The sequence below is a fragment of the Diutina rugosa genome, assembly GCF_008704595.1.
Source record: "Diutina rugosa strain CBS 613 chromosome Unknown scaffold48_size103108, whole genome shotgun sequence".
In the NCBI taxonomy this organism is placed as follows: Eukaryota; Fungi; Ascomycota; class Pichiomycetes; order Serinales; family Debaryomycetaceae; genus Diutina; species Diutina rugosa.
The window spans coordinates 1-24,752 of record NW_022995081.1 but is presented as its reverse complement, the minus strand read 5'-3'; the positions used below and the strand labels follow the sequence as shown (position 1 = coordinate 24,752).

Sequence of the window (24,752 nt, the reverse complement as noted above, 5' to 3'; positions counted from 1 at the left end):
AGATTCCGTGCGCGCGGTATAGATAAAATTGATACGGTTCCGCAGTGTGCTAACAAAATAGCCACACAAATATGATAGTGCGAGTGCGGAACCCCACACAGACCTCATGAGTGCGGCCACGATACTACTCCGACGGCTCCTGACAGCTCGAGTTCGCCTCCAGCTGGGTTCGGGACCCCAAGGGGTACACGGACGGTTTGCCACTGCCAATAAACTCGGAGATAGCAGCTCCCTGCTGACAGCGGTGGCGATTACGGACCCGTTTGTGCTTTATGAGAACTACGTGGCACTGGGAGTGATTGAGCCTGATGAAGCTCAGCTCCGGGTGATGAAACATTTCCAAAAGCTTTATTATCGGTTGCTAGGTTACGTCCCGAAGGGTGAAGTTGAAAATAAGATCCAGCTTATCTTGAGGGATCTTGAATACCACCGGTTCCACCACGCCGAGCGAGAGAAACAAAAGCTGTGGCTCCACGCCATCAAATGGTACCCCGACCCTGAAAGACAAACACGACAAGTGATGAAGTTTGTCACTGATGAAGAAGAAATTATGGATCAAGGGTTTTCGCCTCAAGGATTATTAGTTAATGGTGATGTGGGCTGTGGCAAGCTGATGTTGATGGATATATTTGCTCAACTGTTACCGATGCTGCTGAAGATGAGATGGCACTATTCAAATTTCATTTTGTGGGTTTTCACACAGATGCACAAGTTGCAACAAGACCGTCAATTTGAGATGCAATTAGCCCGAAACCACGGCGTGTACCTGGACCATCGGCTTCCCTCGATGGAACGTGAGTTTTTGTTATTTCATGTGGCTCGTCAAATGATTGAAAAGTCTACCGTGTTGATGCTTGACGAGTTTATGCTCCCCGATGTGGCTCTGGCTCATATTGTGCGGATCCTCTTTACTTACTACTTTAAACTCGGTGGGGTATTGGTGGCTACGTCCAATAAACTTCCCGAGGAGTTATACTCGCAGAATTTCAACAAAACGAGATTTGCCGGTTTTGTTGGGGTATTACACGCTCGTTGTGAGCTGGTGGATATGAAAGAAGGTACTACCGATTATCGGGAAAAAGCAGCTAATGAAACTAAGACCCAACGGGTGGTGACCAACTTCAAAGATATTGATCGGTGGAAGAGATTGGTGGAGCCAGTGCTTCAAGGCCCCATCCAACCCGCTACCCTTGAAGTGTATGGTCGCCACATCGAAATCCCTCAAACTTATGGAGATGGTAAAGTCGCCTACTTACCATTTGACGAATTCTGTGGCGGGCTTTACGCTGCTAGTGACTACATTCTGATCGCACTGAGATTCCCCGTGGTGGTGATCGATAAAGTACCCATAATGACGCTTCGTCAAAGAAATGAGGCTCGACGTTTGATCACATTGATTGACGCTGTGTATGAGGCTAAGTGTAAGCTTTACTTACGCACTGAAGCTCCCTTGAACCAATTGTTCTTCCCTCTCGAATCCAATGATACCGATACCACCCAGGAGGATTTGCAGCAACAGGAGATGTTTGCCCGTACGCTTATCGACACCGAAATGCCTTATAGACCCAACGTGTCCACTTACGATCAAGACCATACCCAAACTTACGTCACTGAAGAAAGTGACCACAGCGCTGAACCTCCTCTGGCTCAAGATTATACCGATGCTAGAGCGTTCATGGGTGAAGACGAGAAGTTTGCTTACAAACGTGCTGTGCTGAGACTTGCTGAGATGGTGCTGGATCGCTGGGCGATGATGGATCGATGGGTACCCGTCGATGATACCATGAGACCATGGGAGGAGTCGTCCGAACCCGACAAAATAGCTCCACAACTGGGAGGCAAAGAAGGTCCCGTTGTGGCTCCAAACGCCCCTAAATTTGACGAAGGTCATGTGTGGCAAATGGGGAGCTGGACAGCCACTAATGCCGACCGCGCTAAAGACCCGATCACGAAGCAATGGCTCAAGTCAGGAATGAAGAACAACTCAGAAGAAGCTGCTTCGCCTTTTGACAAGAAGCAGTAGTCATAGCAAGATTCCTCCATCATATTTGTTGGTGCATTTCATATATTATTTATTCAATTTACAATTTAACAACCAAAAACAATAAAAACAGGCTTTATTATGAATAAGTGTGACTTCTATTTTAAAAACATAGATGTTGGATGACTAGTCTAAGTATATAAAACCGTTGATTCGAAAATTTTCAAGGCGTGATTTCTCCACTTTTTCTACACAAAGCGGGTTTGTTAATACGCCAGCAATGGCATTGTGGCCGAGTGGTCTAAGGCGGCAGACTCAAGCTTATCATAGCTTCTCGACTGTGAGGTTGGGGTTTCTGTTATCGTAAGATGCGCGTGTTCGAATCACGTCGATGTCATTATCTTTTTCTTTTTGAATTTTTGGCAAATTGGACCAATGGAATTCCACCAATTTCATTTCTCAGTTAAACTCACTCTCCACTACTCTTCTCGACGCACTCTATTAATTTCCATTTCGGCTTTTGGTGACGCTCGCGTGGTACCATCAGTATAATCAAGTCGCAGACGCGTCGCACCAGATCCCCAGATGGAGGCCATCGCCCACACCGTATTCTGGCACGATGAAGCGAAACCGGTTTATTCGCTAGCATTTCAACCTCAAGGAGACCGACTCATTACTGCTGGTGGCGATAATCACGTTCGAGTATGGCAAGTTCCGGTGACTAAAGATCCATTTTCGGTGTCGATTGATTACTGGAGTACGCTCATAAAACACACCCAGGCGGTGAATGTGGCGCGTTTCAACAGCAAGGGAGACATGCTAGCTACTGGTAGTGACGATGGCAAAGTGTTTGTGTGGAAATTGGCTCCTCCAGATGCTCCTGCTGAGTTTGGCGCCGAGGTCGACGAAGACGCTAAAGAGAAGTGGCACGTTGTCGGAGTGGTACGTGATTCACTGAAGGAAGTGATTGACTTAGCCTGGCTGCCTCAGGATGATTATATCGTTGTGGGGACTCAGGGAAACCATGCTGTTATCTATAAACTTACTACAAACGAAACTGGCAGAATTTCCGGGGAAGCGGTGGCTCAGACAGATGAACGAGACCATACCCATTTCGTCCAAGGTGTGGCCTGGGACCCGCTCAATTGTTATATTGCTACACAGAGTGTGGATAAACTGGTGAACATATATCGTTGGCATCAGGCTACCTCAAAGCTTGAGTTGGTGAAAAAACACACTCACGTCGACGGTAAATTGGCCTATTTCTCCGAAGACTTAAACCTGTTCTTCCGCCGACTTTGCTGGACTCCCGATGGTGCTTACTTGATTACTGCTGCTGGTAAGACCAGCGACGACGACAATCTACCCTGTGTTTATGTTTTCGCTCGAAACCACTGGGACCTGCCCGTGTGGGAGCTTCGCGGACTTAATAAGCCGGTAGTGGCAGTGCTGGTGCTGCCGGTTAAATATAGAGCCGGCAAGGACCGGGTGCTGACGCTTAACTATTATTATCTTGTGGCGGTGGCGACGCAGGACCTGGTGGCGGTGTACTCGACTGAAACCTGGCAACCGCTAGCGCTCGCATCAAACTTACACTACTGCTCGATCTGTGACGTGCTGTGGGACGCTAGTGGCGAGCGCATCATGGCGCTGCTGGCGGATGGCTTCTGTAGCACGGTGGTGGTGCCCGTTCCCGGAGAACGTATTTAATTAATGCTTGGCTATGAACATATATCTATTGGGACGCGAGCTTGCGTTGCAATTGCTCGCGGGCGTTGAGGATCATCCGCTGCTTGCGCTTTAACAAGAGGGTATCCAAGTCGTCGTCTTCACCTTCTTCAGGAGCAGGGCTCAGAACGTCGACGTGGTACTTCTCGACAAGGTTGACGGCCTTAAAGTTGATCGGGTCAGTCTTGGTATTTGAGGTAGTGGCCGGCGCTGGTGCTGGTGCTGGTGCTGGTGCTGGAGCCCGGTAACCGGGGGGAAACGGCAAGCTGTTGTTTTGCATATAGTTGTCGATCGTCAACTCCACCAGTCCCGTCTTCTCCAAGTCGTACACGATCTGCTCCCTGGTCAACTGCGGGGCAATCGCTTGGACCACCTCCACCATCAGGTCTGACGGTGGACGCTGGTGGCGGCGGCGGGCACTGCCGGTGGTGGTGCCATCAGACACCGCCAGCGACCGGGCCTCACGCTGGGTGGTGCGTTCGTTGATGAACTCGTTGGTTTGGGGGATGGGCGAGATGAGCCAGCGCATGAATATAAACGCCACCGCGATGGTGACGATGAACACCAACGTCGACGACTCCATATGTGTGATCGAGCAGTGGTGGCCACCACAGAGGGTTTATCGCTGCGATTTCAGTGCGGCGCCACAGACCCCCGCGCGCGTGCCTCACCGAGCGAAAAAAAAAAGACTTATATGCAGTACAAAGTCGTCAATGGTCGCGTTCTTATCACCAGGGTCTTTTTTTTCTTAGTGACGTCACTGAGAGCTCAATCACGCTAACAGTGAGAAACATCTACCCAGCCACAAAACCGGGGTAACTAGCCCAGTTCCCGATGACAAATGCTTTTCCCCCACAGCCCACCCAGAAAAAAAATTGCCAAGAAAGTTTGGGGGTTGTCATCCAGCAAAGATATAAAGAAACCACGACCACACGTCATTTGCTTCCACCTGGATGGATTCGTCTTATAGTGCTTGCATAGATACACACCCCGTATAATTGAGGCTGCGACCACACCCCCTCTACGTTAGCGACCCAGCCCCCGATTATCCAAACACTACTAATAATACTAGTCCACACTTATTATTTCTATGTATTTCCCAATTCCTATCACGCCCAGGAATTTTATCCGCCGCAAAAAAGAAACCTTGTGGAGCTTCGCCTAGTCCCCCCTCGCTAAGGGTGAGGTGTTCGCCCGCCTGCACACAATCCTGCAGGCGCACTCAATGACACAAATCCCACTAATAGGTGTACCTTACACCAGGTTATTTCTGCCCACGATCGTTTCTGGCCCCGTGTCCCCGCCGCTGTCGTCCGTTCCTTAGTCTGGTTATTCCGTGACCCCACCTGCCGTTATCTGATCTCGCGGATTACACCCTAAAAAGCTCCTAGGAAAATGACGGCTAGCGCCTCGGTGCCGCTCCCCCCGGGGGTCGGCCGCTACCCTCTTGTCGACGTGCTCGAGGCGGAAATCACCGCCACCGCCGCTACCAGTCTCCATCCCCAGGTGCACCAGATGGTCCAGGTGTTCCTCAAGTATCTCCGCGAGCCCCGGTTCCAGGCGCCGTTGACGATGCCCCAGCTATCCCAGCTCTTTGCCCTGTGGAACCGCGACCTCGCCCTGGTGGTGATTGGCCTCTATACGCTGTCAAACAGCTTGAAGAAGCTGTTGATCGCCCAGCTGGAGTACATCAATGCTCATCCGAAAGTGTTTGACTATTTGCTTGCCATTGCCAACTACAGCGCCCTGCTGATTAAACTCCTTAAACGTCACGATGCCGACGCGCTCTACCAACTCCGGGTGTTCAATTTCTATAAGTTCTACACCGTGTGGGCGCAAATACGCCAGGCCCAGCACGTGTTGTATACTCTGGTGTTGGGAGATGCGGTGACTCCTCTGGCTCGCATGAAACGGGCTCTAAAAGAACAACGCGACGACGCTCTGTCAGTGCAATCTGAAGACGATACCCTTTACGCAAAAGTGTTACGCTTTGACCAGCGCGATATCATCCACCAGGAATTCTTTGACGAGAAAATCGCCATTTTACGCCAGCATAAGTTGCCGTGGACGGCGTTCATCCATCTGGAGACGTCAGACCAGCACGATAAGCTCGATAAGTTCTTCTCCGAGGTTACCGATGATGACATCGCGGCATTACAAACGCAATTGGACGTGATGGCGGCGGCCAAAACTCCCAGCACTAAGCTTTTGGCCGTAGTGGGGCTCAACCGCCAACTTGTCGAGTTATTACGCCACCACGGATTCGCTAACGCCGAAATCAACAACGATATTTTACTTCCCGTGCTCATCTATTTAGTGGTGACGAGACTCGAGCCACAGGACTTAGTGCTCAACTTCCATTTCATCAAAAATCTCGGCTACCAGCTTGACCCTTACCGCATCGAGTTGTACCTGGTTCCCGGAGTGCTGCTGAGTCTCACTACTTACCAGCCTCAGGATAAAATCAACAAGTCTCAGCTCCATAAACACCGCCTCCAGAATTTGTTTGAGCTCTGCAACATGCACCCCGAAGTGGACGCCGATACACCTGAGCCCGCAGTAGCAGTGGACCTGGAGTTCGAGTTCTGCCCCACCACTGCGGCCCTTATTTCCTTCATCACCGACAACTACCTCAACAACGGCGAGCTCATGTACTACCTCACCAACTTGGAGGCGTTAGTGATGTTTTTGTCCAACGTCACCATCGACGAACTCTCGGATAAGCCGCCCGAACTGACATCCCCTTTAATGGTCCACCCCATTTCCAAGTTGGTTGAAGATGATATGATGCTGCATTTTGCCTTCCCTAAGGGAACGTTAGCCGAGGAAGAGCTTGCCAACGGTACTCTGCTGCCGAAGAAGTCCCCCAGGCTGTCGCCTAACCGCCTGAGATCGCTGTCGTTGATGCAGAGCATCACCAACCGCATTGGCGACGCCACCACTCGCATTTTGAATGAGAACGGATCACTGTCCCGCCAGAACCTGAACCCTAATCGAGAACTGCAAGGGTCTAACGATTTCGGGCCGCGGGATCTGCCGATGAAGGAGCTGTTCCCCCTCCTCACCAACGACGGAGACCTGGGTGTCCTACTGGTGCTGAGCGAAAACTTGAACCAGGACGATACCCTGCTGTTCCTGATGATGCGGTCATTTCTCGGCCGACTCAACTCGGTATCACAATTCCTGCTTGCTCAGGAAAGCTCTGTTGGTCCACCGCGGTTATCACCGCTGCACTCCAGAACTCGGTCGCTGCTGTATGAGCCTAACGGCAAGCGCAACACCATCACCAAGTTTGCCCTGGGAATGACCGAGTTTATGACCAAATTCAACAACCCCGTCCACCCTCTGCACGACGACGTCACCGAGATTCTGGGGCTGGAAGGGCTTGACAGCTCGTTGACCACCATCAGACCTCAGCCGACACGGGCCCGCACCAACCTGAGTTTTCAAGTAATGGACAAATGGCTCCAGAACCTTGCTACTCCTGCACTGCCGATGAAGACTCAGGAGAACTCCGCCAAACCCTCGGTGAGCGAGCTCACACGTTTCCGGGGTACCGACTTCGAGCTGTTGCTGATAGCTGATTTGAAGGCGATGAAACGGTACTACGACTTCATGTGTGGCGAGCTTGCCGTGGACGAGTCCGCCGAAGATCTCGGTGTATAACTGCATATTGATTTCACTTCCAATACATATAAAAATTACAGGACTTCAGAGGGTAGCAACATTATGTAGTCTGATCTGACAATCTACAAAAGTGATAAACTACTAAAATGATGAATTGTGTCTCTGATTATACTCTCTTTATTAAGTCCTATACTCTCTTAATATACTCTTATACTCTTATATCTTGTATCTCGATATCTTCACAAGTTAGCCTCTTGCTTCTTAAATTTGGGTCCAGTTTGGCGGACCATGGGTGCCGGCACTTGCTGGCGGTAGTTCTGCGGGTTCAGGTATACGGGGCGATGGGGTTGAGCTCCACTTTCGTGGGTCTGAGTGATTCTAGGCGTCAGGCCAGCGTGCGATGAAAACCCAGTGGACAGAGCTATAGCGTCTTGCCAGAGTCTCAGCACGATCGCCGCCGACTCCGCCTCGATGTCGGAAAGCTTCAGCGGCGGCTCCAGGCGCCGGTCGCGCTTATTAATCTTGATTTGGTCGGTGTGGCTTAAGTGGTTGATGCGATCAAGCAGCTCGGCCACGGGGTTCTGATAACGACGAACACTAAGGTACTCGCGACTGAACCGTTCCAGCTCCATCTTCTGCAGTACGCGGGAGTTACTGCTCAGCACCGAACGGAGAAACTGGTTCAAGTTGGTGGGTTCTGATGCTCCCGGTGTAGTGACAAGCGCCCCCTGTAATGCTCCTTGAAGTGAAATTTCTCCTCCTGTAGTTGACCCTAAAGCTCCTCCAGTGCTTCCGGGAGTGGTATCGTTGCTATCTCCGAGCATATTCGTCTTAGACCCACTGCTGCTGCCGCTAGCAAATTGGGTCATATTTGTAGTGCTTTGGTTATGGGCAAACATCAAGTTGGAAAGCGACAAATTGGAGAAGTTGTTGAGGTTGTTAGCGTCCAAATGGGACACGTCCATCAATGAGTTCTCCCGCTGGAGCCATAACCGCTGCTGGGTTCTGGTATCTGATTGGGCGTGGGTGTGAGTGTCTGGAGCCAAAAAGCTGGAGAAGTTATTGGAAAACTTTGGTGTGGGTTTCCGTTTCAAAGGAGTAGGCTCCACTGGGGGCATTGATGACGATGAATTAGTCAGGTTAGAAGGAGCGGCAGCGGAAGCCACTTCCACCCGAGGCGGCAGCGATGATGATTGTGGTGGTTGTTGCTTGTCGTAATTGTCATCATCATTAGCCAATACTGGAGACTTAGACTTGGTAGAGGCAGGGTGGGGCAGTTCAATCTTTCGCGTGAGTCCAGTAGACTGAGATAAAAGAAGCGATCCTCCGTAAGCAGCGCCATTAAGCAAATCGTCAGTGGACGCTTGAGGAGAAAATTTCGGTTGTACGGTGACATCGTCAGGGATAAGCTCAAACTGGTCAGCGGCGGCGTTTTTCCTCGGTACCGGCCCGGAGAGTAAACGATCGCTGCTGGTCGACGTGTTCGTCGAAGTTTCGGAATTACTGCTGTTGGGATCAGGATTCGGCGTGATAAACCCTCTGGTTGCTGGTACCGATACTTCGTCGTCGGTAGCGCCGACATCTTCGTATTCATCGTCATCATGATCATCATTAAGCTCTAGGATCGCTTTCCCCTTGCGGGCACTCGTCTTAAGCCCCACGTGAGGCGGCAGCACTAGGAGGCCTCGAAGCGACAGCGTCAGGCGTGATTTCGGGTGCGGGGACATCGTCGTCGTTGAGGAAGTGTTCTCGCTTCCACCGGAAAGCGTCTTGGTAATTGGCTGGAGACCCAGCAATCGCGTCATGCTGCGACTATTCTGTTTAATCTTTTGTCGTATAAGTCCGTCAGTCAGCTTTGAGCGGCCTAAGCCAGGGCGGTGGCTCACGGGCCCGCCGTAGTAGACCTTAGTGAACAGCTTGTTGGCCTTGATCTTAGGCGGTTTGCGGGCATTGGCTGCCAGCGACGTCACCGCTAGCAGCTGGGCCAGCGTTAGTTTGGGCCGGCCGCGCCCGTCGTGGGTCGTCAGCAGGCGCAGGGTGTGGCTGGTCAGCATCGACGGGATGGTCGCACGAAATGGCTCTCGTGGACCGTTTATAGCGTAAAGAGGGGAAGGAACAATTGTACTAAAAGTTACAATATAAAGATATTGAAATTATAAATTAAAGCCAGAGGAGAGTACACTGAGTTCATAAGAATGAGATCGATGAATTTTGCTTTTATTCGAATGGTCAGTGGTGGCATGGATAATGGCTGTCGTAGATGACCACTGACGAAAATTACTAGTGACCTGATTAAGAGGAAGTGATAAGAGAAATCGTTTAACATCACCTCATTGAGATTGATATCGTGGTAGGAAGTCGATTGTGCCAAACGAATGGTGACCTACTAGGCCCAAAGAGGGGCACACGTCGCAGTGTGGGGTACATGAAGCAGTCGATTCGGAACGACTGGTTCCAGTTGTAGATTGATAAGTCAAAGACAGCAAATCGATTGTTTAAGTGTCACTAAGTTTTGATTACAATATGAGATAGTCTTCGAACGTTAGATACACTCTCGCATCTCACTGACCACCCACTATACGAGGTCTAACATGGTATAGCGTGCTCAGCAATAGACCCTTTGAAAACTTCATAGACTTATCCGACCACGTCATCGCTGACTTATACATAGTAGTAATTCCAGTTCTTTGCAATGTACTCATTGCCACCTACAATCTTCCTATTATTGTCGTCATTACTATTAACGTGTACTGAAGCGTATACCAACGTATACCGGACGTATACTTGACAGTATACATCAACTTTCAACTCTCATTAGAAGTTGCCTCGACCGCGGAACCCCCGGCCCCGGCCTCTAAACCCCCGGCCGCCGCGGAAGCCGCCCCGAGGAGGACCTCTTCCTCTGAAGCCTCTGCGGTCCATCAGCGCTTCCTGGCCGGCCTGGCCACCAAAGATCCCTCTACCGTACTGTCGTCCTTCTTTGAAACCCGGGTCCAAGTCAATCGACACGTATTGGCCATCAAGACAGGTGTGGTTCAAGTACTTCATCGCGTCCAAACTCCCCTGCTGCTCACGGTAGACGACAAAACAAAACCCACACGGTGTGAGTTTATTGCGGTCCAACCCCATGATGATTTTGTCGATGGCGCCACATTTGGAGAACAACTCGTAGATCTGTTCTTCCGTAGTGAAGTGGGAAAGCTTACCGACGTAGATGGTCCGCAGCGCCATCGCTGCCGTCAAATCGTCGAAGTTCTGGCGTCTCACTGCCTTGCGGATAAGGTACTCCAGCGGCCGGTCCTGGCGGGCGGCGCTGTGGCGAAACCGCTCCTCGAGTGTGTCCATGGAGATGGTATTGGCGTGTGCGACCAGCACCGACCAACACCACCTAAGGCGCGGGGCGCGAGACCTACTACTTCGAATGAAAGATTACTGAGACAACTAGAAATTGATTGAAAAGTTTATCAGTTGACTCAGCCGATTATCACTACATTAAGAGAATTGAAGATTTTTGCTTTCTTGGTAATGAAATAAACAAAGATAATTTGTACTAAATTGGCTACAAGTGAATCACCAAAGTATAAAGTGATGACTGGAAGTGTTACATTTCAAATCACGACAGATCTCTTCAAACCATAAGCGTATGTTTTAGGTCATGTTATCCCATTCTCGTAATTAAACTATGTACAGATTTCGTCACATCTTCGACAAGAAGTTGTTGTTGTTGATGCGCTTGATGTTGGCCTTGCGCAACTGGCGCTTTCTCCACTTCATGATGTCGGCCTCCTTCAAGTCGGCGTCCTTCTTCTGCTTGTCCAAAAGCGTCCACAACCACTCGGGGTACTCGGCGTCTTCAAGGGCCACCGGTTCGTCGCCCAGCTTCTTGATCTTGAGGTTGAGCACGGTGCCGGCGGGGCACGACAGCACCACCAGCGCTGCCGGCTTCGGGGCCGCCAATACGGTGCGGGAGACGTGGAGTGCCCGGACCCAGCTTCTCATGTTCAAGGTTGGTGATGGAGAATTTTCGCACCGCGCTTCGTAGTCGAGGTACCATGGTAGCTAAGGTTTAGCTTTAATGGAGAAACAGTGATGAAATATTGTTGAAGTAGCCATGGAGTGATGATGAGGTGATGATGTTGAGCAAGATAGAAAAGAATTGTATGGTCGGATCGGTTGAACTTTCACAGATGAGATTTGATACTAATAGTATGCCATAGATCATGACTAGGAAACATCTGTAAGATCCGTTAAAGCTCCTAAACTCGTATTGCACTATGGAGGCTCGATTAAATGAACATAGGATTACACCTGGCATCAGTTTTACGAATAAGTAAGACACAGGTTTGAAGTCACTAGCGCCCGATGCCCCTCTTATCGGTGCGGTGCGGGTGCGATGAGGTGCAATGCAACCGACCCTGATCGACCCCAACGAGTACGTGGAAGCGGCCGAAGGCACGCTCCAGTTTGGCGACCAGGCCCAGCAGGGCAAGTTCGAGCTCGGGGTGTGCATGGCCATCTACAAGTGGGAGGAGTTGGCCACCGCCGTCGACAATAACTGGGGGGGTCCCCAGCTGGCAGACAAACGGGACTGGATCTCGGGGGTGGTGATTGACCTTTTCACCGAAAACAAGATTGTCGACATCCAGCTCATTGAAGATACTTTGCTTTACGCCATGGCCGACGAGTTTGACACTGAAGTCGATAACGACTCTGCCCTTGAGATTGGGGCTTTAGTGTTTAAGCTCTATCAGGAATGCGCTCAAGAGAAGTACGATACCGTCGATGCGTTGTACCAGGCGTACCAGGAAAAGCAGGCGTACAGAGCGAAGCATTTGGTTGAGCTTCAGGCGGATCCTAACAACCCTTCGGACTCTGACGACGACAGCGACGACGATGAAGAAGACCACGACCACCACCACCAACATGATAACCAGGGCCACCTCCACACTCACCACGAGGACCTGATGGACGTGGACGACGGGCCTGTGGTTGACGACGACGGGTTCGAATTGGTGCAACCTAAGCGCAAGGGGAGACGGTAAACGGAAGGTAAAAGTTGGTAAATAGAAACATTAGACATTAATACAGTAATAGGAAAAAGGAGACAGTAGTTGAATCGCATTTGATGGCTCAGGGTACGTCACTAAATTGGAGGTGTTCATGGCAATTTGCTAATAACATCGTTGGCGCCTTCGGCGAGGTCAAAGTCCTTTTCAGTGACAACATCGCCTTGGTCGTGAGTGGTGAGCCAAAGATCAACGCGGTTGTACACGGTGAATATCTCCGGGTGATGGCGTTGAGTGTGGGCGCAGGTAGCGACGCCATTGAGGAAGTCCCACGTGCGTTTGAAGCTCTTGAACTTGTATGTGGCGTAGAGGTACTGTTTCCCCTGTTTTTCCACCACCAGCCATCTTTGCTTAGCAGCGTTAACTTGGGTAAGACGCGTCGCCAACTCCGTCGCCAATGGTCGCATTGATAGTATAAAGTGAGACGCAAAACCGAAGTGGAATGGTAGTTCAGATTTTTAAGTAAACAAGTTTCAGTTCTACAGAAACAGCAATTGCTTGAGTAGCTACTAATTGCATAAAACACTTAGCAAGGACGGATTTAAAACAGAGATAGATGAAATGCTATAAATGATTATAAGAGTTCACTATAGTCTCGAAAATCATAGCACTGTCAAAATAAACACTACTCTCGTATCATCCTTTCTTTGAATAAACGAGACCCCCGATCAATTCTAGAATCCCCCTTGGCCGCCATTCCTTGACGTGTTGTCTCGGAGGTCTTAGGGCGCGAGTGCGCGTCGAGGCCTCCATGGTGCTGGGGGTGTATATTGTCTACTGGCCGGAGCTGGAGGTGGAGTACCCCCATCCCGAGGTGCTTATCCACCGCCAGTACCACGCCGACGTCCTAGACCCGCTCCACTTGATGCTGCGGTTCGAACACGTGTACACGGGCCACCCGTTCACCTACGACCCCGTGTACGACTGCCACTTTATCCAGCACCGCCACGACGACTTGATCTTTGTTTTGACCACTTCCAACGCCTGTGAGAATGCCATGCTGCTTGTGGTGGTGCTCAGCCATTTCAAACAGATCCTCCAGCGATATTTGGGCCCCCAGCTGTTGATGCGAGATACCATTATCGACAACTTTGACCTTGTCTACGAGCTATTTGACGAGTGTCTCGACTTTGGTATTGTTCAGATTACTGACTATAACTTGCTCAAAGAGTATATCAAAGTGGAAGTCAATCTACCGAAGCTTAAGCTGCCTACGGATAAGATTTCGGTGAGTGACGACGACCTGAGTGACGACGACGAATCAAATGATAAACGCCTGAAACTGCTGAAACTGAAACACAAGCATAAACAGATTAAGAGTACCCATAACTTGGCAGTGAAGGACGACGTGTTGAATGAGGAGCACCGGATTATCAATAGTGCTATTCTTAAAACGACCGCGGGGGCAATCAATTGGCGTCCGAAGGGGGTATTCTATCCGAAAAACGAAATCTATGTGGATATCGTTGAGGACTGTGAGTTCCTTTATGACCTAGAGTCCGATCGCATTAAGCGTAATGACATCGAAGGGAAGTGCCATTGCCGGTGCTATTTACTGGGGATGCCGGTGTGTCGTCTTGGGTTTAATGAGGAGCACGTATCAGGTATTGAGAAAGGCGAACTATCCCAAAAGGATAACCTTATAAAGAATGATGATGACGAAGAGGAAGAGGAAGAGGAAGAAGAAAAATTATTATCTCCCGAACCCAGTGATCCTCCTGATGCAAAGACTAAACAGAAGAAGAAAGTACCCTTACGTAACGTCCAGTTCCATCAGTGTACTGAGCTTGCCACCATCTATAACGAGGACCTCGTATCGTTTGTACCTCCCGACGATAAGTTTGTTCTCATGACTTACCACATTGAACAACAAAAGCAGGCACATAAGCTTCCGTTGTTTATGATTAACCCCACCTATCGCGTGGTAGCAGAGGGTCAGCGGCTCCAGATCATGTGTGTGTTGACGTCCAACTACCGGCGTCGCATCCACTGTCGTGATCTTGTCATCAAAATACCCGTATCCCCCTTCATCTTTGACATTGACGCCGACCAGATCCTGGCCCATCAGCTTAAGTATAAAGCGGAAATGGGCGAAGTGGGGTATAAGCTCGACACGCTGGAGATCATCTGGAAGTTTGACAACTTGACGGGGCGCAAAACTATCAGGATGATGGCAGAAATTCCCTTGAAACTGGTGGAGGGGCTCAACGGCGACAAGGTGGAGCGGCTATTGTTCAAGCGCGGCGAACAGGTCGAGACCGACGACGACGGGCTCGACCGGTTCTACGGGGTGAACGGGACGCTGGCGTCGGCCGCCAAGGACTTGCTCGTTCAGAGTCGGGCGAAGACCGACCACTGCCACATCACGATGACATTCTCGCTCCATATGATGACGTATTCAGGGTTAAAGATTACCTATTTGACGGTCAACGAAGAGGAAATGGGGTATACCTGCTTCCCTTGGGTGCGCTACGTCACCCAAGCCAAACAACACCAGCATAGCAACGCCGACCACCACCAGGATAGCGACTTCCGCTTCCGCCTAGGTCCGCTGAACTTTCAGTTCGCCCCAACTACATAATTGCTTTGTATAATAGACGGCCCACGCCAACGCCAATTACTACTACTAGTAAATTTCCCCGGACGATTAAGTGCGAACCGCGCGCTACCATTAACCAATAGAGCCCCACACTATGTTGCGGTCGCTTGTGTTTAAACGGGCACAATCGCTGCTTATCGTCAATCCGTTGGAGGTAGCCAACGCTCATATCATCAGGGAGCTGCTGAGCCGGTTTGCGAAGCCGGCGGTGGTGCTGTTCGACGGGTTCGGCACCCTCTGGATCCCGCGGACGCCGGTACCGGAGCAGTACCAGAAAGTGGCTTCGTCGTTGGGAGTGGACTTGGATACGGCTACCATTGAACTGCGATTCAAGCTGGCATACTCTGATTTGCAGAAGCAGTACCCGATCTACGGTAAAGGCCAATTGAAGCTGAGTGACGCGTGGTGGAAGTTATTGGTCAACCAAGTGTTCCAGCTTAAGGATGAGAAGAAAGCCGATGAGCTTTCCACTGCTCTCATCCAACACTTTCTCAATGACGACGCCTATAAGCTTTACGACGACGTGATCCCCTGTCTTGATGCTCTCCACGAAGCCGGTGTACCTCTAGTGCTTTCAAGCAACACCGACCCTAACGTGTACACCCTTTTACACAATTTGGGGCTTGAGAAGTACTTTGGCGACAACGTGTTCATTTCCTACGAGCTTGGCGTGGCCAAGCCTGACCGTCGCTTTTTCACGCATGTGGCCAAGACCAAGTACGGGGCCGGAAAGCTGTTTAACTACGACTTCTTGGAGAATTGCTGGCACGTCGGCGACTCGTTTGAAGTTGATTTTGTCGGTAGTGTCAAATCTGGCTGGAACGGGGTGTTGTTGGACAGACACCGCACCTCGGAGTTCTTTGTGGCTAAAGATAATATTAAAGTGGCGCAAGATGGGTGCTTTATGAGCCCCACGGGAGAACAGGACAACCCCGACATGTTAGTGGTGGCGAATAACCGTATAGTCATTGGTGGCCTTGACCAAATCCCCCCATTATTCGGCATCCAGGAATAAGTTTCTACCTACCATAGATGAGCTTATTTTGGGCTAACATGTATTCGAAGGCAACAAGCCTTTCCATTTATCTCCTTTCTATATATACTAGAGATGTTTAGCTTAATGGGTATGTCGTCGTCAGACACTACTTCGTCTATAGTGATCGCTGCTATTAATAAACCTGGTTGGTGCTTTTGCTGCGAAAAAAAAGAAAAGTAAACTTTTTAAAATCACAAACGGGGGGTGAGAATTAGCCAGCGTCACCAAACGGGACAAAAACAAGGGGCTTCCAAGTTTAGAAAATCGCCGTTAAATCGATGGTAGGGAGTCTCTCTCCTTAGTGTCTCTCTCCACTGTTAGTCTCTGTCGTGTCGGTGTCGGCCAAGCCCCACTCAGCCCCGTTCTTGGCCTTTCTCTGGTGAAGGGGGTGATTGAGGGTGACTAGTACTCCCGACACTGCCGGCGCCGGAACACACTTATATAGTGCCGGCACACAGCCCCGGTCGAGATTTCGCGTGCGACTAACAATTCCATTTCCAACTACCCACCGGACCGGCGTCTACCCTCATGTTGTTGATAACGCTCTTGACGCAGTTGTTCGCGTGGCTGACGCTTGTGTGGGGTATCGACCTCGACGTGCTGCTGGAGGAGCTGATCTGTGCCGCAGCGAAGCTCATGCAAGACGGGGAGTGGAACTACTACGACGGTTTCAAACCCGGCGGGGTGATCGGGATGTTCACCGGCTACTACTGGTGGTCGGCGGGGGAAGCATTTGGCGGGATTTTGGACTACTATACGTGGTGTGACCCCAACAACGAAACCCTTAAGAGCTGGATCTACGAAGGGATGTGGCACCAGCGCGGCGAGAACTACGACTACATCCCGCTGAACCAGCTGATGACCGAGGGGAACGATGACCAGGGTGTGTGGGGTTTGGCGATCATGGAAGCTGTCGAACGTAACTTCACCGACCCGGAAGAACGGCTGTGGTTGGCGATGGTCCAGGCGATCTTCAACACCATGAACGCTCGGTGGGACACGGAAACGTGTAACGGGGGTTTGAGATGGCAGATCTTCACCTGGAACTCCGGCTACGACTATAAGAACTCGATTCTGAACGGGTGTTTGTTCCATTTGGGGGCCCGTCTTGCTCGTTACTTGGGTCCCGATAGTAACGTTACTAAGAACTATACCGATACTTGTGAACGCGTTTGGGACTGGATGGAAGGTGTTGGTTTTATGAGAATCACCGATGACTTTGACGACCGTGAGATCTACGACGGGGCTAAAATCCAAAACAACTGCTCGATTAACGAAACCACCAAGCTCAGATGGTCGTACACTTATGGGATTTTCATGAGTGGTTGTGCCTACTTGTATAACCTCACTGGTGACGATAAGTGGAAGGACAGAGCCCACTCGATCATGCACGCCGGGATGACCTACTTCGTCGACTCGAAAGGGTTTATGCAAGAGACGACGTGTGCCCCGCTGAAACGGTGCAATAACGATCAACGGTCATTCAGATCATTGTGGCTGCGTGGCTTACAGCTTACGGTGGCGTTGATCCCTGAATTTTACGATACGGTGATGCCCTACATCGAGAAGCTGGCGGTGGGGGCGGCCAAGTCGTGCTCTGGTGGTTCTGATGGCATCACCTGTGGTATGGACTGGTCCATCGGCTCCTGGGATAACATGTGGGGTTTGGGTGAGCAGATGTCGGCGTTGGAAGTGACGCTTGCCAACTTGGTCAACAAGAAGCCGCCGCCGTACACCGCGGCCCGTGGTGGTCTGTCGCAGTCGCAACCCGATGCTGGGTTGAACGACGTTGACTACACCAACAAGAACGCGATCAAGATCGAGACCAAGGACAAGGCCGGCGCCGGTGTCATCACCGCGATCGTGTTGCTTGTGCTCTTGGGGGCGTCGATCTGGATGCTTATTTAGGCCAACACTTGTTTTGGATGAATGGATTGAAATATGTTTTACGGTATAAAATGTTTGATTTGCAGAGTGTAGTTTATTTGTAGTCGCTAAGCATCCATGTTTGTGATCATTGTGAGACTAAATGTTGGTCAATCAAAGCCTGAACCTCTAAACAGGAATTTTAGTCTGTAGTCTAGAGGCATATTGTCGGAAGAGTCTGCGTCAGTGAGTCATTAAATCCACTTGATTAGTACTCTTCTTCAATTATATGGGGACGCCGTTCTCGTTGAGGCCTTACACTACGCTCACCAAATCCAGACACCACGCGTGAGATGTAATTCACCATCATATCTAGTATCAATCTTAGACCTCTACTACTTAAAAAAACACCTGTTCCACTTCCCCTATTGTACTCCTTCCTATTTGATTTTGTGGTCTCCTCATCGCCCATGGTCGCACGCTCACGCCGGGAGACCTCGAGCCTTTACCAAGCATACGCTATCAACCCATATACCCCTCCATCGAGTTACCCAAGCCATTAATACACTAATACGCCATGGTGTTACTGCAATTGGTCAACCAGTTGGCCAACCCCAGTGTCGGGGGGTTCCAAGGCGGGCTCAAACGGCGACGACTCTTCATTCCGCCGCTGACCCACCACCCGCTCTTCAGCTACGGCGACGGCGACCAGCGGCTGTTCCTCAGTTTGATCGAGCAGCTGAGCACCATAGCGGGCGACGACGATGCCGCTAGTGTCGCCAGTGTGTCTACAACAAGGTCATTACCCAGTACATTGCTGGTGGCCGATAGTGACCAGGAACTGTTCCAACTGTGGCTCGTTGAGGAGCACGAGCGCCGTTTTGGCGACCGTCTGGACGCTGAGAGTGCTGCTGACGACCGCTACCGTGGCTACGGCGCTTGTGAGCGGCGGCTTTCAGTGTATTCTCGCCAGCTGGCGTTGGACGACCCCCATGAGGATTTGACCCAGCCCACCACTGTGGGCCACGAAATACGCACGCTAGCCCGCTACGCTACCCCCTTGGTGATTACGTTCGTGCTAGAACACTTGTTCCTGCTTGTGGCGTTACTTGTGGTGGGGCGATTGGGCAAAAACGAGTTGGCAGCGGTGCTGTTGGCGACGATGACCACCACGATATCGTTCGGGATCTTTGAGGGGATGGCCACAGCTTTGGATACGTTGTGTCCCCAAGCGTATGGCGCGGGCCAGTACGAATTGGTCAGTCTACGCGTCCAGCGGCTGACGGTGCTTGGATGGTGCATCTTTGTGCCGGTAGCAGTATTCTGGTGGTACTCCGACTACGTGTTTCAGTACGTGATTGATAGCAAGGCAGTGGTCAAGCTTACGTGTCAATTCTTACGGATTATGGTGGCCGCCGGTCCCGCAGTGGTGTTCTTTGAGAACGGTAAGCGGTTTTTGCAAGCACAGGGGATCTTTGAAGCCAGTACGGGTATTCTCTTCGTGTGTGCTCCCATAAACGCCATAGCCCTGTGGTACTTGGTGTGGAACCCTACCCACGGCCTCGGCTACATCGGCGCCCCCATCGTCGCCGTGGGCAACTTCTGGCTCATGCTGATCTTGTTGGTGCTCTACGTGAAGTTTGTCGACGGTAAAGAGTGTTGGTTTGGCCTCGCTCTGGTGCACCAGCTCTTTGAGGAATGGGGGGTGATTTTGCGGCTTGCCATCCCCGGGGTGGTGATGCTCGAGCTGGAGTACTTGGCTTACGAGATCATGACGTTATTCGCCCTGATGTTCGGCACCACCGAGCTTGCCGCCCAACTGGCAGTGGCCCTGATTGTCCTGGTGACGTATATGGCGCCGTTCGCCACCGGCATTGCTGCGCTGACCCGTGTGGCTAATTTCATTGGCGCTGAAAACGCCGCCGCCGCCAAAATGGCGACGAAAGTGGCGATGGCAGCGTCAGTGGTGGTCGGGGTTATCGACTGTATTGGTCTCATTACCTTCCGCCACCGCATCGCTGATTTATTTACCCGTGACCCTGAAGTGGCCGCGTTGATTGTCCAGCTTTTATACCCGCTAGTGCCGATGTTTGAGATTTTTGACCTGATTGCCCTGGTGCTGAGTGGCATTCTCCGGGCACAGGGGGCACAGAAGATTGGCGGCATTGTCAACTTCATGGCGTACTACATGTTTGGGTTGCCGCTTGCGTTTATCCTCAGCAAAACCACCGACATAGGTCTTGAAGGACTCTGGATCGGGGTGGGGCTGGGGATGGTGGTTATCGGGTTGATTCAGCTGTGGTACATTGGCCGCAGCGATTGGGACCAGATCATCATCTGCGCCGAGCTTCTCAACGAGTTTGACGACGACGACGACGATTAGAGCATTGATTACACTGTCATAGACTCCTAACGAATAGACGCATTAGACTAAGTGATACGATTTAGGAACGATCCATAATAAGTGGTGTTGATGCTACTGAGAGGAGGGTGCTTATAGTTCCAGATCTACGGTGTTTCTGATTCGTTAATGGAACGGAATAAGTGGTTGAGTCATTCAAAAGACCTTCAACGTTAAAGAGATGTCGGGAGTGTCGAAATTGTGGGCTTGTTTCCAGTTCCTGTCAATAGAATCGAATGTTCTAGGTTTTATCATTGAAAGGACACGTAGTGGATAAGACGTCAACTTAAGTCTCCCACTTGAAACTGATGATTGCCTCCTCAATCCTCGCTATTATCCTTAGGCGTAACCCGATCGGTAATTAGGGTTATCAGTTACTTAATTGACTCAAAAACGACTTCAAAGACCACTTCTTCCTAAGTATATCCACGGTTTTCCTTAAACATTCTGGTTGTAGCTCTTAGCTGCCAAGGACAGCTGGTCGCACTTTGTCTGATACAAGCGAACTTCCGTGAAACAAAACAAACAGAGCCATAGATGATAGCCTTGAAAGAGAGTCCCCACCATCACTTTGGTCCACCTTAGACGTTCAATGATCTCCTTTCATCGCCTCGCCGTGTCCATATCTCCCCTGACGCTGTCGTCACGCTAATGCGCCGCGTCGTGTTCGCACCGCGAAAAACATTCAGCAACCGCACCCAGGGACGAGGACGATGACTCAGAAAAACGGTAAGTTTAGCAGCGCCACCGGTCTCCGCGAGCCTCTACTGACAACAGAGTTTGCTGATGTCATCCCCGACATCTTCACGGTGTTCACCGACGCCGACGACATCGGCGCGATGACGACGCCCCTCCCGCTGGGGTTCCACGAACCCGAGGCGAGCCGCCTCTTGGCCCTGGTCCACAAGTTGCCCAGCCAGGCGAAGAACCCCACCACGATGCAGCAGCGGATCCAGGAACACTACTACACCACCCCGTACCAGATCTACCACGACTTGACCGTGGTGTGTGCCCGCACCATCCTGCACTACCCGTTGGGGCTGGACGAGTACTTCGACGTCGACTTCTACTACCGCTTCTGCGTCGAGGTCCTCCTACGCGAGTTGACCCGCTTGCACATGCAAATGGGCCCCGTCGAGTCCGAGGGCGACCAGCTGGAGCTCCAGGCGCAGCTCTTGGAGGACTTCACCCTGATCAGCCTGGCCTACCGCCAGGGCAACAACGAGACCATCTCCTATATCCACGAGGAAGAGCCGGCGGACCTGCAGTCCCCGTATGCTCCTGTGTACCAGCCGTCGGCCCCCCCGCGCAAAACGGTACAGCCGTTATTCCTGTCGTTATTGGGCAAATCGCAGCTTGACCCGCGGCCCACCGTGGTCGGCGGCGACTACACCATCTCCAAAGTGGTGGCCCTGAATCGGGTCGGGGCTCGCGGCGTGCAAACCATGGACGCCATCTCCCCCGGGCTGAACCGGATCCCCAACCCGCTGGAGGCGCGCAACTCGCTCATCCTCAACGACTTCTTCCACCCGACGTGGTACACGATCCCCATCCCTTCGTGGCTCACGTATAAGGGCACGGCGCTTAAGCCGCCCACGGCGTTACCGAACGCGATTGCCTTAAAACAAGACGCCAACGGCGGCAATAAGCGCACGACGTTATCGATCCTCCAGCGCGGTAAGCACCCAGAACGGACGACGACGCTGAAGCTTGTCGACGTACCAGGTGATCTGTACCGTCTGTTTGCCCCCGTCACCGACCTGGGCGATGCCATTATCACCGGCGGCTTCAAAGCGGGGATCTGGCTCCAGCACTTGGGGTGGAAGCGGATTCAAGAGATCAAGCAGGCCACCAAAGAAGGAGAACTGGCCCTGGAGGAGAAAGACGCCGACGAAGACAAGGAAAAGAGCAAGGAGACGCTGCCACCGCCGCCATGGCCACTGAAGTACGACGAGCCGATTTCTGACGAAGTTATGGCGCGGTGGAAGCCCGAACCGGTGGAAGCAGGTGCTCCCATCGACGTGGCCGCTTTAGTGAACTGGGACCCCGCCCGCATCACTCAGCTCGAGGAGATGAAGCGCGACCGCAACGACATCACCAAGCTGGCGGCATCGCTTCAAAGGCTCATACTGATCAACCTTCTTCGGCTTAATAAGTTGCGCAACCAGCGGTACCGGGCCAGTGATCCGCGGCTGATTCTTCCTCCTGGCGACGAAGAGAAAAACGTGTACCATCGCACCGCCAAGTTATTGACGTTTGCCATCGAGGCGTACAAGCTCCTGCCCGGCGACTTCGATGTCAAGTTTTCCCGCCACTTGCCAGTGCTCACAGAGGAGTTTGGTGGGGTGCTTCCCGGGGCAATGCCGCTGAAGCCGTCGCAGTACCCGGTGTCGGGTAATCGCCGGGTACCCAACATTCGTGGTCCCTACCGCAAAAAGAACCGGGCCGTTTAGGGTGAACGAGTCCTTGTAATATATGTATATCGATAAACACTTTGATGCCATTTGAGTATTCATCTATTTTCTCTTAAATAAGTGAATGGATATTAAGAACTATTGGTTAATGTAGGCGGTTTCCTTAGTGCAAATTGAAGGTGATCATTCTGATACTCCATTCAATTCAAACGTGTTCTCTTCGTCGCTGCCGAGCTTCCGCAAACTAGAGCACTCTTCATCTCATTATGGCAATGGTCGTCGTGGACAAAAACAACACGATGACTACGATGAGGAAATGTGCTGTTGGCGGACCACTGGTGTGATCCACCGGTTGTTTAGGTAATCACATCCATTTTCGGTGTGCCGTCTGGTCAAGTGAGAGGCTAAACTGCACGAGAGCGCGATGAGCTATACGAGCATCGCGCAGTTTATAGAAAAATATATATCTTTTTACTACATTCAATCAACTCGACACTTTAACTAGCTTTCTCTTTACCCCTATTTCAGGAAGCTTAGTTATAGTCGACCGCATTGTGTAGATAAGATAACAATGACTGACTCAGTTAACAACAACACGTCTCAATCGGAGACAGGTCAGGGACCTATATCCCAACAAATAATATCGTAGTTCAATGTCACCAACAATAGAACAGACTGGGATTTTTCCAGCTACTCGCTTGTGAAGACTCAGGGTCCGGCTAGACCCATCCACTCAATTTTAAAGGCTAGGGACAATACCAGACTTAGAGCTGCTGGGATCAATTAGCGGTAGATACTGGTAATAGAGTGGGATTGTGAAAGTAGAGGACAATAATCAAATATCGGAGAGATACAACTATAATGCGAGACTAGGATGGACCCGATTCGGGCTAAGACATTATTAAGTTGCCCGTGAGAATGGCCATTGCCCGCCACTACGGTATCCATGTATGACAAACGTAATGTACACGGCTACGAATCAGTTCAGCAACACCAGTTCTCCATCGGTTGTGACAATTTGCGGTTAGCGTTTTGTGTGGACTCGTTGTTGTTGTTATTGGAAGCGTTAAGAAAGAAGTATGGACGGTGCGAAATCTCATTTTGTGGTAAGGTTTATGAGCTTTTAGGGTGAAAGTCGTATGCTTGAAGCGTGGGATTAAGTCCTCCCTCTGGTATTCCCACGCATGAGCCTTCCATATAGATGCGACCCTCTCCCATAACACTTTTGAGTACGTGGGGGTAGCATAATTGCAAATCGTGCAAGTGAAACTGGTGTTGGTGGAGATATTTCCGTCGTAACCAATGTCCTGCATTCACTAACCCCGTATACGAACGGTGTATCTAAGTGAATCTCAATATGTCTTCATTGGCCATAGCCACCGCTGGGGATGACCATTGTGCGTGATAAACAATCAGTAAGCTTCTATATTTAGATAGGAAAAAAAAAAGTTTTGACGAGGGAAAAAGAAAAAATTAGACGATGGAACGCGAAAGAAAAAACGCGCTTGACGAGACCGACGCGAACGGAATAGCGCGATAGGGAGGAATCAAACAAAGGGGCGGGGTAATGAGGCCTGGGGGGTTCAATCCTGGTTAGGGAAAATTGGTGGGACGTAGCAATTAGGGATAGAGAGCCATTGGGATGATCTTCTGTAGTAATCCTCTTCGGGGTGGAGGTCTAGCCACCATGTAGGAGACACTGGACCCCAGAACCGTCACAACTCAGAAAGTAAAAATACAATCTCACGTGTTTGTAAGCTCGTTGGAGAGTGGACGTCCAGTTGACCGTAGAGCCACTGTTGCACAGCGATTCCACTCGTGGTAGTGGCGCGGTGTACTCTTTGCGATTGCCATTTCATAAGGGCCACGACGTAGCGTGCAAACCGCAATAGCGCCCCAGAGGTCGTGTGTTTATCTGGCGTGCAAGCTCCAAAAGGTCGTGTGGGTGAAAGAAGTAGATCTGATCGGCGTTTTTAGATTTAATCGGATCTTGCGTACATTTTACGGTGAGAAATGTAAATATGAGTGCATGCG

General features: G+C 50.9%; 14 protein-coding genes across 14 annotated transcripts; 9 read left to right on the top strand and 5 right to left on the bottom strand. All coding sequences in view use genetic code 12, as the record gives it.

The window, feature by feature from the left end:
- Positions 1 to 106: 106 nt before the first annotated feature.
- Positions 107 to 2,023, top strand: AFG1 (Afg1p; the record flags this gene model as incomplete). The annotated part of the gene is made up of 1 exon (XM_034159209.1): positions 107 to 2,023. One exon carries the CDS (start codon positions 107 to 109, stop codon positions 2,021 to 2,023), a length of 1,917 nt encoding a protein of 638 aa, XP_034014262.1.
- A 543-nt stretch (positions 2,024 to 2,566) lies between these two features.
- On the top strand, positions 2,567 to 3,691 carry DIURU_000908 (WD40 repeat domain-containing protein; the record flags this gene model as incomplete). The annotated part of the gene is made up of 1 exon (XM_034159208.1): positions 2,567 to 3,691. The coding sequence occupies one exon, from the start codon at positions 2,567 to 2,569 to the stop codon at positions 3,689 to 3,691; it is 1,125 nt and encodes a 374-aa protein (XP_034014261.1).
- Positions 3,692 to 3,716: 25 nt separating this feature from the next.
- On the bottom strand, positions 3,717 to 4,292 carry DIURU_000907 (uncharacterized protein; the record flags this gene model as incomplete). The annotated part of the gene is made up of 1 exon (XM_034159207.1): positions 3,717 to 4,292. The coding sequence occupies one exon, from the start codon at positions 4,290 to 4,292 to the stop codon at positions 3,717 to 3,719; it is 576 nt and encodes a 191-aa protein (XP_034014260.1).
- Positions 4,293 to 5,104: 812 nt separating this feature from the next.
- Positions 5,105 to 7,375, top strand: DIURU_000906 (uncharacterized protein; the record flags this gene model as incomplete). The annotated part of the gene is made up of 1 exon (XM_034159206.1): positions 5,105 to 7,375. The coding sequence occupies one exon, from the start codon at positions 5,105 to 5,107 to the stop codon at positions 7,373 to 7,375; it is 2,271 nt and encodes a 756-aa protein (XP_034014259.1).
- Positions 7,376 to 7,575: 200 nt separating this feature from the next.
- Positions 7,576 to 9,063, bottom strand: TCO89 (Tco89p; the record flags this gene model as incomplete). Its single annotated transcript, XM_034159205.1, has 1 exon — positions 7,576 to 9,063. One exon carries the CDS (start codon positions 9,061 to 9,063, stop codon positions 7,576 to 7,578), a length of 1,488 nt encoding a protein of 495 aa, XP_034014258.1.
- A 1,087-nt stretch (positions 9,064 to 10,150) lies between these two features.
- On the bottom strand, positions 10,151 to 10,681 carry DIURU_000904 (uncharacterized protein; the record flags this gene model as incomplete). The annotated part of the gene is made up of 1 exon (XM_034159204.1): positions 10,151 to 10,681. One exon carries the CDS (start codon positions 10,679 to 10,681, stop codon positions 10,151 to 10,153), a length of 531 nt encoding a protein of 176 aa, XP_034014257.1.
- Positions 10,682 to 11,032: 351 nt separating this feature from the next.
- MRPL37 (mitochondrial 54S ribosomal protein mL54) lies at positions 11,033 to 11,335 on the bottom strand (the record flags this gene model as incomplete). The annotated part of the gene is made up of 1 exon (XM_034159203.1): positions 11,033 to 11,335. The coding sequence occupies one exon, from the start codon at positions 11,333 to 11,335 to the stop codon at positions 11,033 to 11,035; it is 303 nt and encodes a 100-aa protein (XP_034014256.1).
- Positions 11,336 to 11,739: 404 nt separating this feature from the next.
- TSR2 (Tsr2p) lies at positions 11,740 to 12,378 on the top strand (the record flags this gene model as incomplete). Its single annotated transcript, XM_034159202.1, has 1 exon — positions 11,740 to 12,378. The coding sequence occupies one exon, from the start codon at positions 11,740 to 11,742 to the stop codon at positions 12,376 to 12,378; it is 639 nt and encodes a 212-aa protein (XP_034014255.1).
- Positions 12,379 to 12,494: 116 nt separating this feature from the next.
- PHHB (4a-hydroxytetrahydrobiopterin dehydratase) lies at positions 12,495 to 12,809 on the bottom strand (the record flags this gene model as incomplete). The annotated part of the gene is made up of 1 exon (XM_034159201.1): positions 12,495 to 12,809. The coding sequence occupies one exon, from the start codon at positions 12,807 to 12,809 to the stop codon at positions 12,495 to 12,497; it is 315 nt and encodes a 104-aa protein (XP_034014254.1).
- A 344-nt stretch (positions 12,810 to 13,153) lies between these two features.
- On the top strand, positions 13,154 to 14,983 carry DIURU_000900 (uncharacterized protein; the record flags this gene model as incomplete). Its single annotated transcript, XM_034159200.1, has 1 exon — positions 13,154 to 14,983. One exon carries the CDS (start codon positions 13,154 to 13,156, stop codon positions 14,981 to 14,983), a length of 1,830 nt encoding a protein of 609 aa, XP_034014253.1.
- A 112-nt stretch (positions 14,984 to 15,095) lies between these two features.
- Positions 15,096 to 16,016, top strand: DIURU_000899 (uncharacterized protein; the record flags this gene model as incomplete). Its single annotated transcript, XM_034159197.1, has 1 exon — positions 15,096 to 16,016. The coding sequence occupies one exon, from the start codon at positions 15,096 to 15,098 to the stop codon at positions 16,014 to 16,016; it is 921 nt and encodes a 306-aa protein (XP_034014252.1).
- Positions 16,017 to 16,565: 549 nt separating this feature from the next.
- Positions 16,566 to 17,945, top strand: DFG5 (putative mannan endo-1,6-alpha-mannosidase; the record flags this gene model as incomplete). The annotated part of the gene is made up of 1 exon (XM_034159196.1): positions 16,566 to 17,945. The coding sequence occupies one exon, from the start codon at positions 16,566 to 16,568 to the stop codon at positions 17,943 to 17,945; it is 1,380 nt and encodes a 459-aa protein (XP_034014251.1).
- A 535-nt stretch (positions 17,946 to 18,480) lies between these two features.
- DIURU_000897 (uncharacterized protein) lies at positions 18,481 to 20,286 on the top strand (the record flags this gene model as incomplete). Its single annotated transcript, XM_034159195.1, has 1 exon — positions 18,481 to 20,286. The coding sequence occupies one exon, from the start codon at positions 18,481 to 18,483 to the stop codon at positions 20,284 to 20,286; it is 1,806 nt and encodes a 601-aa protein (XP_034014250.1).
- Positions 20,287 to 21,017: 731 nt separating this feature from the next.
- DIURU_000896 (uncharacterized protein) lies at positions 21,018 to 22,757 on the top strand (the record flags this gene model as incomplete). Its single annotated transcript, XM_034159194.1, has 1 exon — positions 21,018 to 22,757. One exon carries the CDS (start codon positions 21,018 to 21,020, stop codon positions 22,755 to 22,757), a length of 1,740 nt encoding a protein of 579 aa, XP_034014249.1.
- Between the last annotated feature and the right edge of the window lie 1,995 nt (positions 22,758 to 24,752).